This window comes from Pholcus phalangioides, unplaced genomic scaffold (assembly GCF_987345545.1).
Source record: "Pholcus phalangioides strain wild (caught in Gottingen) unplaced genomic scaffold, Ppha-v1.0 ptg000001l_1, whole genome shotgun sequence".
Lineage (NCBI taxonomy): Eukaryota > Metazoa > Arthropoda > Arachnida > Araneae > Pholcidae > Pholcus > Pholcus phalangioides.
Window position 1 is genome coordinate 6,859,149 of NW_028301594.1, and position 13,753 is coordinate 6,872,901.

At 34.7% G+C, this 13,753-nt stretch overlaps 1 protein-coding gene across 1 annotated transcript in view; it reads right to left on the bottom strand.

Moving 5' to 3' along the window:
* Positions 1-278: 278 nt before the first annotated feature.
* LOC149089766 (retinoblastoma-like protein 1) overlaps positions 279-13,753 on the bottom strand; it is a 34,541-nt gene continuing 21,066 nt past the window's right edge. The window contains exons 16-24 of the mRNA XM_089245558.1: positions 13,144-13,410; positions 12,645-12,826; positions 11,920-12,099; positions 11,094-11,165; positions 9,065-9,209; positions 6,815-6,972; positions 6,634-6,690; positions 6,344-6,520; positions 279-2,550 (exon numbers count right to left, since the gene is read on the bottom strand). Of these exons, the coding sequence (XP_089101684.1) occupies positions 2,362-2,550; positions 6,344-6,520; positions 6,634-6,690; positions 6,815-6,972; positions 9,065-9,209; positions 11,094-11,165; positions 11,920-12,099; positions 12,645-12,826; positions 13,144-13,410 (1,427 nt within the window). The 3' untranslated portion in view covers positions 279-2,361. The remainder of the gene's footprint in view (positions 2,551-6,343; positions 6,521-6,633; positions 6,691-6,814; positions 6,973-9,064; positions 9,210-11,093; positions 11,166-11,919; positions 12,100-12,644; positions 12,827-13,143; positions 13,411-13,753) is intronic.

The following is a 13,753-nucleotide window of genomic DNA, read 5'->3' on the forward strand; positions in this document are numbered from 1 at the left end:
CTTCACTCAACTTTCATGCACCTACAAGCCCAAGTTTTTCAGATATAGCAGTTTTTCGACTGTCCTTAAACTTTTTTTTCAGCACCTTACTCTGCAGATTCTACGCAACACAGGTAAATACGGTAATTTCAGTTTTAAAACTCGTGACGTAATGCCATCTTCGTCACTCGTAGCCAATAATGCCATGCTATTCTACCCACTGCTTTAGAGTAGGAGTAAACAGTGAAAATGTTTTTGAGTGATAGCCAACAACAAAACATTGGCGCAAGATAACATCGTTAACATGAGAAATTTTTTATTTTTTCACTCATCCAATTCAATTTTTACTACTGGTAAAAATTAATAATAAACACCGAAAAAACAATGATAATGATTAATAAAAACAATAAAACAAAAAGAGAAGCCGTCGCTCATTATGACAGCCATCAATTAAAAAAAATATTTGTTTTATGACTCTGATTCATTGAAAAGGGAAAAACAACGTCTATCAAGGGAGTAAATAGCCGTCACATATATATATATTGTTGATATTAATAACTTCTTCGAGAAACAAACAAAATAGTCTAGAAATTTTCTATCATGATTCTCTTTGGTGAAGTTCGATACAGTTACTCATGATTTGTCATATAACATAGGGAACAGACAACAAACGAGAGAACAAAACAACAAAAGGAAATGAGGCAGTAGGCGATGAAACAAACGATTACACATTATATGCAATCATAGACCCCCCATATGATATCTAAAACATAATTCAACTATATACAAGGGAGGGGAAAAAAAAGCAAAAAACAATAAATTTGAAACAAACCAAACCATTAGATTTACTTTTTTCATATATGCATGTGTGTGTGTGTGTGGCGAAACGTGAAGTAAATATATTTGTACATGATACCGAGCAATTTTATAAGGTAACCAGAAAAAATTCTTGCTGTTTTCAATCGTCAGAAACAGAAAGGTATACAGCAAATGTTCTATACTGTCAGTCTTCAAAAGCCCTTTACATGGGGATAAAAAAAGCTAGCATATTTTAACTAGTAATGGGGAGAAATCTCGAAGAATTATGGGAAAGGTAGCATGAACCCCCCCCCCCCCCAAAAGAAAAAAATGGTATACATTTTTCCATCCCTTTTTCCCTATGGTGGCAAAAAATTTACCAAGTTCATATTCACCAAACGAACACCAGCACCTTAACGTGCTTCCAGAATGCTCTGACATTATTAGCTTGACATCTTTGACACAAAGATCCATGGACAAAGGTTTTTCACGATGGTCCATTCCCATCTGTGGAATTGGAAATAGTAGTAATACTTATTGGTGAAAGATTCAGAGAATATGGCGGATGACGGGAAAACTAATTATAACTTATTCTGTTCCATGGAAGACTACCTTCACGGGAAATTCTTCACCACAAATGACACATCCCTGTTGCTTTTTTGTTTTTACAGCCAACGACAACTTGGTTTTATCACTATGGCATCACACAACTGGAGGCACGTTGGCAAAAAGTGTGTGCTCCGAGAATGAACTTCACGCAACATTTGTTGTATACTCTTTTTGTTTCTGACGATCACAAACAGCAAGAACTTTTTAGGCTTCATTGTAGTTTTCCCAACAATTACAGCAATAGATTTTGATATTTCTCTCATAACCAAAAACATTCAAGCATGAGAAAATCGAATAAATCTATCATCATAATGGCAACATGAACCAAACCAAGTTTTTGAACATGCAATTTCTGCAGTGAAAAACTCACAAAAAAATTGCTACTACTTGTGCTCAGGACTCTTGTTGCTTGTTTGGTCCAACTAACTTCAGTTACCAGACTGGCTTTAGAATGGGAGAACGCAGGAGTCAAGTATCATCAATAAAGCAAACATTAATCAGAGAATTTCTCCAAAAAAAAATCCTAATTGTGTCTGGATACACAATAAAGTGAAAGGGTAAAAAAAGTAACCAAAAATTGAATTCTTTCCTTTCTATGAATATTGAGCAAATGAATCTCGATGCAGGCTCCGAAAGGGGGGGGGGGTGAACAATCAAAATCACATTGTTATGGGGAAAATTTCTCGCAGAAACTACGGTACATTTTATACTTTACGCAACTTATTCATTAAAGAAAACAGTTCTTGACGAATGAACGGGAAAAGAACTCTATGATATATATATAAACCATTTCATGATACGTAATCACACATGCACACTAACCTAAAAAGGTTTTTAAAAAACTTCTAGTGATTGAACGGCACAAAAAAAAAACTATAGTTCTCTGCACTTGAGTTTTTTTCTTTCCCCTTTTTTGAAATAAACAAATAAAAAAAAAAACTAAAAAAAACAAAACAAAAACAAGTTTTGTCTGAATTATTCCGCATATCCATTGTTGTTGCCAGGTCCTTGTCTTTCTGTCATGACATTTTGAATTTTCCGCAGTGTTGGATCCTGACATAAATGTTTTGCAGCTGGTTGCTCCTCATTATCCGAATCTTGGAGGATACGCTTTCCTACTTTCTTTTCACTTGACCTGACAAAGTTATTGATGGCTCTCAGATCCTATTCGGCAAGAAAAAAGAAAATTAACAAAGAGTTGATAATAAAAATAAGGAAAAAGCGATTTTAAAAATAAAGATGCATGTTTTCTCTCACATGTAAATAATGCTAGTGATTTCTTACATTTTGTAATCAATTCTAGGGAGGCTCTGGCTCATGCCACAAAATATTGTGGGTACTTGAGAACTCCTCCCCCTGCTCCAATGCCACTGCATAATTTCATTCCACGCACACAGAAGAAACAGGCTTGTACACATAAAATTTGAGGGAATGTTGCTCAGTAGTGGTGGAATTGTCCCTCATGCTGTGGAATTCAGTGAATAGTGTAACTATGCAGTAAATGGTGACAGGTGTGTGACCCTCTAGGCCCCGTGTTTCCCAACAATTAGGGTTACATGAGCAACAGCAATGTAAGGGAAAATATTTCTGGTAATACTATGGGAATGGGGAAAATATTTCTGGTAATACTATGGGAATGTAAAAGGCATATTTCCCTAAAGCATGTATGCTATTTCAAGGGGTTTTTCAAAGGCAAAAACATATATAAAAAGTTAAGAAATGCTACTCGACTCTCAGATGGAAAACACTAGGAAAATATACGATTCAAATTTTGGGCAAAGCTTGAACTCTTTCAATGCTGTTCTGGGTTGCTACTCTCACTCTAAGATAAACTTCCCTTTGTACCAAAAACCATATACAAAAACTTCAGCCATAATGTTGCCTCAAAAATCTCAGCAGCACTGCTAGGCCAATGCTATGTCATTGTTGAAAACAAACTTGAACTGTTTACTATTAAGAACTGGAATACAGATGTTGCTCACTTTACACGATTAATTGGTTCTCCAAAATAGTTGTGTAAGGCCCTCCTCACACGGGGGAACTAAAGTTTGGCAACTGATAAGAGAAACCGTTTCCTGAAAACCAGCACGCATATTGTTGTAGAAGACCTCACACGAAGAAATTAGCGTCTTGGCGACGAAATATTGAACGCGACTCAATCACTTGGCGACTGGCATGCTAGTTGCCCCCAACTTTTGTTGAAGAAACTAGAAACTGCCTTTATAGCATTTCTTCATATTTTCGTCATGCAAGTTTGGACCCGAATTGAAAAGCAATCCAGAGTATATATATATAATAAATTATCAGTTGAAATTATATAATGAAATTTCTACAGAATTTCAGTTTACAGGTAAATACACGATTTCTATATTTAAATTGATATTATTTTGAAATTATAATGAAATCAGGGGCATGGGAATTGTTTTGAAACTGTGGGTGCTCGTCTTTAGTTTTATATCGGAAAGTTTAATTTCTTAATCAATTTTGGGGTGCTCGGATCCATGCCACAAATTACCGTGGGTGCTTGAGCTTGCACCCCTGTCTCTGACGGCTCTGAATGAAATGGTAAACCAGGACTGTCATTTAAACTTTTTTTGGGGGGGGGGGGCAAAGAACATATACTCACTGTATGTACATATATATACTATTTCTAGTGTACTTTTTAAAGCCGGGGGAAATGCCCCCCCCCCGATCCTCCCAGAAGACGGGTCTGTGGTAAACACATGGGCCCACCTGGGCATTCCCCGGGGGCGATTTAAAAAGAAGATGGAGCGTCACGAAAATTAGATCTGGTAAAAAATTGCAGGAATAACCAAATGAATTCGCCAATTAGGGTCTCAGAAAAAAAATACATGGCTGGGTCCCCCCTTGATGCTCTTAAGACGGCCCTGGATAAGAACCTCCAGAAAATTTCAAAACACTGTCTACTTTTACTTGTACCTAAACAACCACGTGTTCCATAGGGATGGTCCCTGATTTTCCCCCTTGCTTGGAATGTCTAATCTATATATAGGTCGCGTACACGCACATCTGTGTGTGGGAGTATTTGGGGAAAATCATTCCCTGAAACATAAACAACAATTCATGTGTTGTTTATCTCTAGTTTTGTGCCTATAGTTTATTTTTTGCCTCTAGGAACCAGCTTTCGTCGTTTCATTTCATGAAACTACTTAAAATTCTGCGTGACAATATTTTAACTAATAAACAATAAAAATATGTATTAATAAAATATGTAATCCAACATATATAGGTACTGAAAGGCATATTTATAGAGGAGAAAAAGGATTTTTTTTCCAAATGAAACGAAATTATACTAAAAAATTATCTAATTTTTACCATTTTATTGTCATTTCAAAATTATATCAATTTAAATAATGAAATTTTGTATTTACCTGTGAACTGAAATTCTGTGTAGCAAGTTCACGTATAATAGAAATTATTTTTCTTAACCCGGCTAACAAGATAGTACCGGAAGATAAGAAGGAAAACTATAGACTGTGCTGTTTTTACTCAGTTTCCCGGGCTCTGAATATTTTTTCAGTAGCGCTGTGTGAGGGAGAATGAGCAACTCGACTCGCTCTAGTCAACTCAACTCTCAAGTTGAAGCAACTCGAGCTCAATTTTAGTTTCCCCGTGTAAGGAGGGCCTAAGACAAAATTGTAAAGTGAGTTGAATTTAACATGGGAAAGATAGGAGTTAGTTTTTTTTTAGAAGGGTTTAAAAATTGAACCCAAGGGCAAAGGAACTTTTTTTGAATAAAGGGTGGTTCATGGGGCACGACTGCAATCTCTATGGGTACAGATCAAGGATTGCATGAAAAATATTGCATACCGAGGATGGTGGTAAGACCAAGCGTCTGGCAATTTTGCGAGCACTGCTGGTCCCTGCAGCTGATTCAGAAGCTAACGCTTCCATTTCGGCTGCAACACGTGCCGAACATTGCCTTCCTTAAACATGGTCCTCCAGCTCTTACACAACCCTCCAGCATTCCAGTTTTCTCAAACCACTAAACAAGCTTTATAAGGCCTGTTGCTGTTAAAGGCCCTTTTCCAGTCCTAACATTCTTCTGAACTCGGAATTTACGCAAGGCAATGGTCGCTGATTCCTGGTTCACGTAAAACAACTTCACCAACAAAACTTTATCCTTTACATTCAGCATCCTCGTTCACATACACGGTTTACAACGGTGAACTAGTTGTGGATTAGGAGCACAAGTTCTTATAACCATCTCATTTGCATATTTCCACACAAGTCACTTGTACCAGCATCATCTATCAGCTGTTTTTTTTAGATTTTTTCCCCTGTCTTAAAAAAAATTTCCGTGACCTAGCGATGCTAACCTTGCAAACCGTTTTTTATTTTGGTTATTCTTCTGCTTCTCATGAATTTAAAGTTTCTACAGACTTTTTGCCCACCGTGTAAATTAATTATTCAAACTTAAGAATAAATCCTGCAAATTTAGCCAACAATGGTGATCCTGACCACCCGCTGAACTCAGGTTGATAACTCTTTTTAATGAAGCAGTCAAGATTCAGCTGACACAAGCAGCATTTTTTTTTCTCCTTATAAAAACTTTAATAGCAAATCCAGAGAATTCCGCATATTTTTTGCAAATATAAAAATTCTAGTTTGACTGAAATTGCTTTTTGTCAATTAAAGTTCTCATGGTATTGTCAATGTGTTACAAAATGTTATTCATCAGTCAGATCTGGTGAGTTGTATCTGAGAATTTTTTTCATATTTACATCATCAAATCCAACGTATGTCGTCATCAAAGGATTTAACTATGTTGTATATATCGTCAATTTGCAAGCCCATTTCCAGGACTAAGGTTAAACTCCATGCCGAATCTCATGGGTTTAAAATTCCTAAAATCATGTTTCAGTAAAATTGCATACAGCAAAACCGCATAAAGCTAGGGTTCCCTTTATTAGATATATGTATGCTTATAACTCACTTTTGCTGGACTGCGATTGAAACTGTAGGACAATGGCCGGTTTGGAGATGCTGGCAAGATAGTATTACTGTTTGTCAGCGGGGAGATGAAAAGAGAGTGCTTTGAAGAAACTCGTCTCCTTGGAGACTGTGGATGTGCATTCAGTCTTGGCAGTGGGGACAGTGGTGGGGATTCCAACTGATGAGGAAACAAAAATTAGACAATATTTTTTCCACAACTTAAAACATTTACTTAGAGACACATAAAGAGTATCAAGCCAAACGTGTATTCAAATTGAAGAAGGTACTTACTATGTTTGACGAAGGTGAGAATCGATAAGCAAATTTTTGTATTTTTGGCACATAAACCTAGAAAAATATAATAGATCATATGTAAAAAATTGCATTCAAAAATTCTTGATGTAGCATATGTATGTCTTTACAGTACCAATTAAAAAAAAAACAAATGAAAAAAAAACAAAAAAAAACATACAGTATTGTAAAACATAATGAGATCGCCTCTTTCTTCAAATTCAAAATGTGTTCCTGTCCCAGCAAGTCGTGTAGGCGTGGGCGGCTGGCTGCTTGGGTGAGGCACAGGCAATGTGCTCGATGACCGGATAGTACTCAATTGCTCAGCACGTCTAGATTCTATACAGAAAAAAAAAAGAAAAATGTTACAGATTAATGTTACACTAAATTCATATTGGTCATAATTTAAACCTTCAAAAAACATGGTTTTAGTAATGCATAATGTAAATCATGCGTGCAGAAACTCCGCCCACAGGCAAATCTGGAGCTTTCTAGATTTTTATCCACATTGAAGAGCAATATAAAAATATTTCATTGCATCCAAATATGACACATGTAACCTAAGATAGACGCTGTATGAGAAGGAAACTTGTCTCAAACCAAATCAAAAGATAATTCCATCGTTAATTAGTGCTTTGATGTGCACCTTTATAAAACAGAAAATTCTTCAAAAGTGGAATATTATTTTAGTTCCTTGATGTCCTTCATACACTAAATTCTATATTCTTTCATACACTACTCATTTTGAGACTCACTGTATGATAATAAGAGATGCAATCTATATATATATACACAGCAAAATCTCGTTAACACATCACCCTAATAAGTGGTCACTCCAGTGAAGTCAGCATTTTTCTTCGATCCCATCTAGTTTTCACAGATAACAATGTAATTAAACTCTTGTTTACTCGTCACTTAAAAAGTTTGAGAGAGAGAAACAGATGATTTCTATATGGCTACCTTTAAAGAAAGAACTTGATAACAGCATTGCCGTATGTTCAAAAGTGACCATAAAAGCCTTATGTACCAAAGCAGAACAGCTCTAGTAACAAAAGTTACATTGAGGGAGTTCATTAGTTCATTTGCCGATTAAAAAACAAAAGTTCTAGAATTTTTAGGACTGTTCAAGTTGGTCCTAATTTTTGCAAGGACCCCCATTAGTTTAAGGCTTCAAATTTAAACAAAATATATTTGTAGAAAAGCCAGACATTGTTTCCCAAGTTGAGGCCTTCTAGTGTCTGCTTTGCCCTGCCCAGGACCCCCCCCCCCCAAGTCAAAATTGTGTCCCATGTTTGAGTTTACCTTGTATTTGCATCATAAATTATTGATAAATGTACAAGTTTATTTCAGCATATAAGTAAAATACTAAGGGCTAAAAAAAGGTAAAAATTTCATTCTTTTCCTTTTGTAATCTATAAATTTTGTTAATATTACAATTTTAATTCATATTTTAATAAATTTTATATTACTTTGAATTATACTTCCACAATATTTCACATTGAAATAGATGGCACTCTGCTTAAGTCGTCATAATTTCTCGATAACGTGAATGACGACTTAAGTTTTTATTGCACATTGAAATAGATGGCACTCTGCTTAAGTCGTCATAATTTCTCGATGACGTGAATGACGACTTAAGTTTTTATTGCATATAAAATAACATGTCCTGACTGATTCATCATAGCCGAGCCGAAACATCTGAAGCTATAAATGTGAAATTTTGTCAGTATTATATTTTATAATATAGAGACTCACTAAAACAGGATTTATGAAAATTCACCCATCAAAAATTCAACCAAATACTATATGGGGGAAATCATTGCCGAGCAATTTTCAGATTACCAAATCCGCGTGAGCGAAGCTGCAGGTAACAGCTAGTGTATATATATACAAAATATAATCGGATTGAACATTTTATTGAACCCTGGCTACTTAACCATACTAAATCTGTGTCTTCAAAGAGGTTGGTAGGCCATATGTTGTGTGGAAATCTCTGTACGAGACTAATGTTCATAAAGACCATTGCACCAATCAAATCAAGCTTGTTTAAATTGGTTTCATCTATACAATTAAACTGTTTCGAAAAACTTGCAAGGACAGACACAATTTGATCCACTAATAAAAGTTACTTTAAATGGAACAGGGCCAAATGTTTCATTGGATTTAAACTGAGTTCAACTGGATTGGGCTATTCAGTAAGTAATTTGGGCTCTTATACGGCCCCACAAGCTGAAAAGTTAAACATTCAATAAATACACCAATTCGTCTTCGAAAAATTTCAAAATTCATTTTACAAGGCTCATCTCATGCATAGATATGAAGTTTGCATAAGTGTCAGGAAAAAGTTTGATTTTAGTCACAGGAATATGATATAAGTTTTAAATTCAATTCATACTCATCCAGAGAAAATTCAAAAATTTATTCTGCTCACCTCTATCATTGCTTTCAGAATTGTTGTCTACTTTCGATTCTTTATCAGATGGCACGGGTGAACTAGAGCCAGAGCCATTTTTACTGTTATCACTGCTACCAGAATTTCTCCGCTTTTTGTTGTTCAGAAGCACACTACGATAAACCTGCAAGCACGAAACCGGCTTCAATTTATGAACAAAAAACAAACACATAAATCTCTATGATGATACAAACCTTTCTAATGAATTAAAGTTCACATTTTTAAAATAAGTATTTCAATATATATAATTTATTTCATTCAATGCCAAGAAGTTCAGGACAGAAATTCTAACGATTATAAAGCAAATAAATATATTTGCTAATCTTCTAGCATCTATTATAATTACCATGCATTAAACATGAATATTTTCTTTTTTATGGGCATCTTTTTTCAGCCACTTCAGTGGGCTTTTTGTCTGTTATGGCCTTTTTATTTGTATTTTTCAGTCTTTTCACCTTTGAATGTATGCTAAAATTCCTGGATGCATTACAATATTTCATACCATGAATAAATAAGATGACAAAAACATGTTTAAAAAGTTTCCCCCCTGATTTTGTAATTGATTTATGTTTATAAGTGGATCTTACTTACATTTTTTTAAAAATCATGAAAAAAACCTTGTAAGTGAGAAAACATTAAGTGGGAATGTTATAAGCAGTTATGGCTTTACCAGGTGTACAAGTATGAAATGCGGATTTCAGAAAACAGATGGTACACCAATGCAGTTTGTGCTATAAAGATTTGACACTGCGCCATCTTGTTGTGTCATCAACAAGTGTCAGATGCGCACGAGTGATAAATTGGAAAAGTGGGTGCATAGTGTTGGATTGTTGTGTTCAATATGTCGAAAGTTATACTGAACAAAGAGCATTCGCGGACAGCATTAATTTTTTTGTTTTCATTTGAAGAAAACTGCTGCTGAATCATACCGATTACTTCGAGAAGCTTATGGTGAACATGCTCCATCGCAAGATACATGTGAATGATGGTTTCAGTGTTTCAAAAGTGGCGACTTCGATGTTGCAGACAAGGAACATGGAAAATCGCCAAAAAAAAGATGATGTGGAATTGGAAGCATTGTTGGACGAAGATGATACTACACAGACACAAAACAACTCGCAGAGCAATTGGGCGTTAGTCAACAAGTTTCCAATCGCAATGCCCCATGACAATGTGAAATGCTCCTGGACAATGTTCAATGGTCAATGTGCAATCCTCCATCACATACGGCAAAAGTGGTTCGCGGCACGTTGGAAGCACTCAGCTGGAACTTCTACCCTATGCAGCTTACTCACCAGACTTGGCTCCTTCCGATTACCACTTGTTTGCATTGATGGGTCACACACTTTCTGAGCAGCGCTTTGGTTTGTACGAAGATGTGAAAAAATAGCTCGATGAATAGTTCGCAGCAAAAGGGGAAGATTTTTACTGGCGTGGTATTCACAAATTTCAGGAAAGATGGGGGAAATGTATAACAAGCAATGGGGCATACTTTGAATAAAACACTTTTTATCATTCTTCGGAATTTAACGTGTTTTTTTTGAAAAAAAAATCTGCATTTCATACTTGTACACCTGGTATGTTACAGTGAAACTTGTCTAAGAGACGAACACTGTACAAGACAGAAATCTGTTTAAATTAGAATCAAAATATAGCCTCTTCGATGACTAGCACTTTGATTTGCACCTTTGTAAAATGGAAATCAGTCTAAAACAGAGTATTATTTTAGTTTCTTGCTGTTCTGTTTTGTACAGGTTTCACCGTATTACTATGTTTCTTAGCCACTTCTAATTATATTATGAAAAAGAACTGAAATTTTACAATTTATAAGTTTAAAAAAAAGGATACATAATTCTCAAATATATAGCATGTGGTTTTAATAAAATATAAAATATGATTATTCTCTGAGCCAATCAGCTTCAACTTTCAGCTTTTCTTTACCATATAAAATTATTATAAGTACTTTGGCAGAGATAAAAGTAGACAAGAAAAGTGGAAAAACTCTTACGTGACTAGCAGCTTGAGGCTGCTGTCTGTAACAGCGCATGATTTCTTGGAAACTTCTGTCTTCCTTTGTTACCTAACAACACAATACAGTGAGACTGAGTGAGACAAACTGACAAAAAAACATACAGGACATGTTAGAAATAATATATGCAGGGTGCATAGGAAAGTCGTTAAGACCTGAAATACTTTGCGAATGAAGAGAGCTACAGAGCTAGCAACTTATGTAATTTAAGAAATTGTCTCCGAATTTTTTCCAAAGTGACCACATCATCCAGGGCAATGAGCTTATGTCGCATAAGTGACGGGGCCTGGTGATACTCGGCTCCTTCTGTTCTGCATATAGCCTACAACTGAACGCTGATTTAAAAAATTCTGTTGGTTTAACAAATTTTTTACACTTCGCTATGTGTACCTTTGTGTGTGCGCATTTCAACCTCACTATGACATTTTTTTTTGATTTAGCATATAAAAATGTCACATCTCGGATTCATTAAATCATTGTTCAACTGTAAATATTATAAAAGTATTTACTACATACTATATTACTCTTAACAGAAAAAATATTCATCCCATTTGCAGGAAAAAATTGTATGAAATTTTCTACAATCAAATTCAAGAGGAAAAGTTTCAGAATTGAAGTTGAAAACACACAATCGGAAAATTAATAGTTTATCAAATACAATGATTTATCAAAATCAGAATGAAATACAATCAAAGATGTATGTGGAAAAAAATTCTTTGATTATTACATTGGTCTGTACAAGCAATTTACCAAGAAAATATAAAAAACTACCAAAGAACATCCCATTTCTCACTGAAATGCCTACCTTACATATCACATAAACAGCACACATAATCATCTGGTCCAGATGCCTATCGCACATAAGATACGTATGCTGCATCAAAGAGTACTCGAAACAAGTCCAAATTTTTCGCTGCAATTCTTCATCAATGATCCCTAAACGATCGCAAAGCTCTCTCATTCTCTCTCCAGCTAGACAATAAACCTAAATTGAACAAAAATAGTAAATATTGTAGTTTTGTAATTAGACGAAAGAAAAAGAAAAATCCTATTTATTAGGAACAATGGAAAACAAATGGACCTGCTTAATTATGTCCACCTGATCCTACAAATAGCAATCTCCATGTGTGATATCCTTGTGTACTAATATAATTTCCTTATAAGTAAATACTTATATGTTGCTTGATATGAACAGATGCAAAGCCATAATATATTTCTGGTGTCTCACCCAGTTCATAAAAATTGATAAATAAATCATTCAACTGAGAGAGAACCAGTGTTTTCTTTTATCTCTTTGAATCTGTTAACAAAACGTAAAGCATACCCTCTAAAAAATACTTCAGCAAGTTAATTTATTTTTTATGACCTTATTCTTTACAAGTGAAACTTCAGCATAAGAAAAATAGTAGAAGATGCAGAGTTCATATACAAATATGGCTCATTATTACAGATTTGATCCTTACAATTCATTGCACAGAATTAAAAACTTCACAATGGAAAATTGAAGATATATTTCCTGGGGAAAGTTACCTTTCGGAAAAATAGCCCCAGAGATCCTGTACGTTTTGGTTTCTGAGGTTGAGCTCCTTGGCCTGATGATCGAGAATCCGCAGCACCAAGAACTGTTGCATTTAGAACTGTAGCTTGATTAATGGGCGAACGGGTTATTTGTGCTGGCACATAATAGGTTATTCCATTATCACTTTGAACAGCTATAAAAGTAGATAAACAAGTATGAGTACACAGAAAGAAATCATTATAATTTCATACACACCAGGTCCCCTAATTATTAACCTTGCTAATTTTAATTCTTAAATTTCACCAGTAACTTACTATTACCAACTTTTTTAAGAATTTTCAATTTAAATTAAGCAGAGTGTTTTAAATTTACAAACATAATGCCAAATATAATATGGATATACTGCTCAAGAGTTCAAATAATTCATGGTTCAAAATAAAATAAAAGTTTAATCAATTTCAAAATAATTTTGAACAAATTACAATGAATAAATTAAATGGTCAGACTTACGTTGAAGGGTTATCGACAGTGTTCTTCCAGGACTCAATATGTTATTATTGTTGCTAGTTACACTAATGGTGCTCAGGGTTGTTGAAGACGCTGTTGTTGTGGCTGTTTCTCCAGAATTATTTGATGTAGCAGATGGTGAATCTGTAGAATTTGTCACAGAAGTTGTTGTAGTGATAGCATTGGCTGTGAATAGTCTTCTCCTAGCAGAACCCGCTGCAGGAGATTGAAATCTATCCATCACAGTCACCATCGGAGATTGCTGGCCATCTGTACAAACAGATATTATTTAAAATTCCAGTCAGAAAATTGTTAATAATCAACAAAAGAATCATGATAAAATATTAAAACAAGACCAAAAATCATAGATTTTTCGCCTTGTAAATATTTATTCTGTAAATTATATAGCTGAATTGATACATAACCATTAAGCTATTTGTCTCTTTTATAATCTTATTTCTATTTTTTCATGAATGCAAAACAAGAAATTTTCTATAATGCTTCAAGTTTTCAATCAAATAATCAAATGGATGTTGAATTCAAAACTACTGCATGGATAAATACATAATCAAGAACAACAATGAAAATAAAATTACGTTACATTGGAAACACA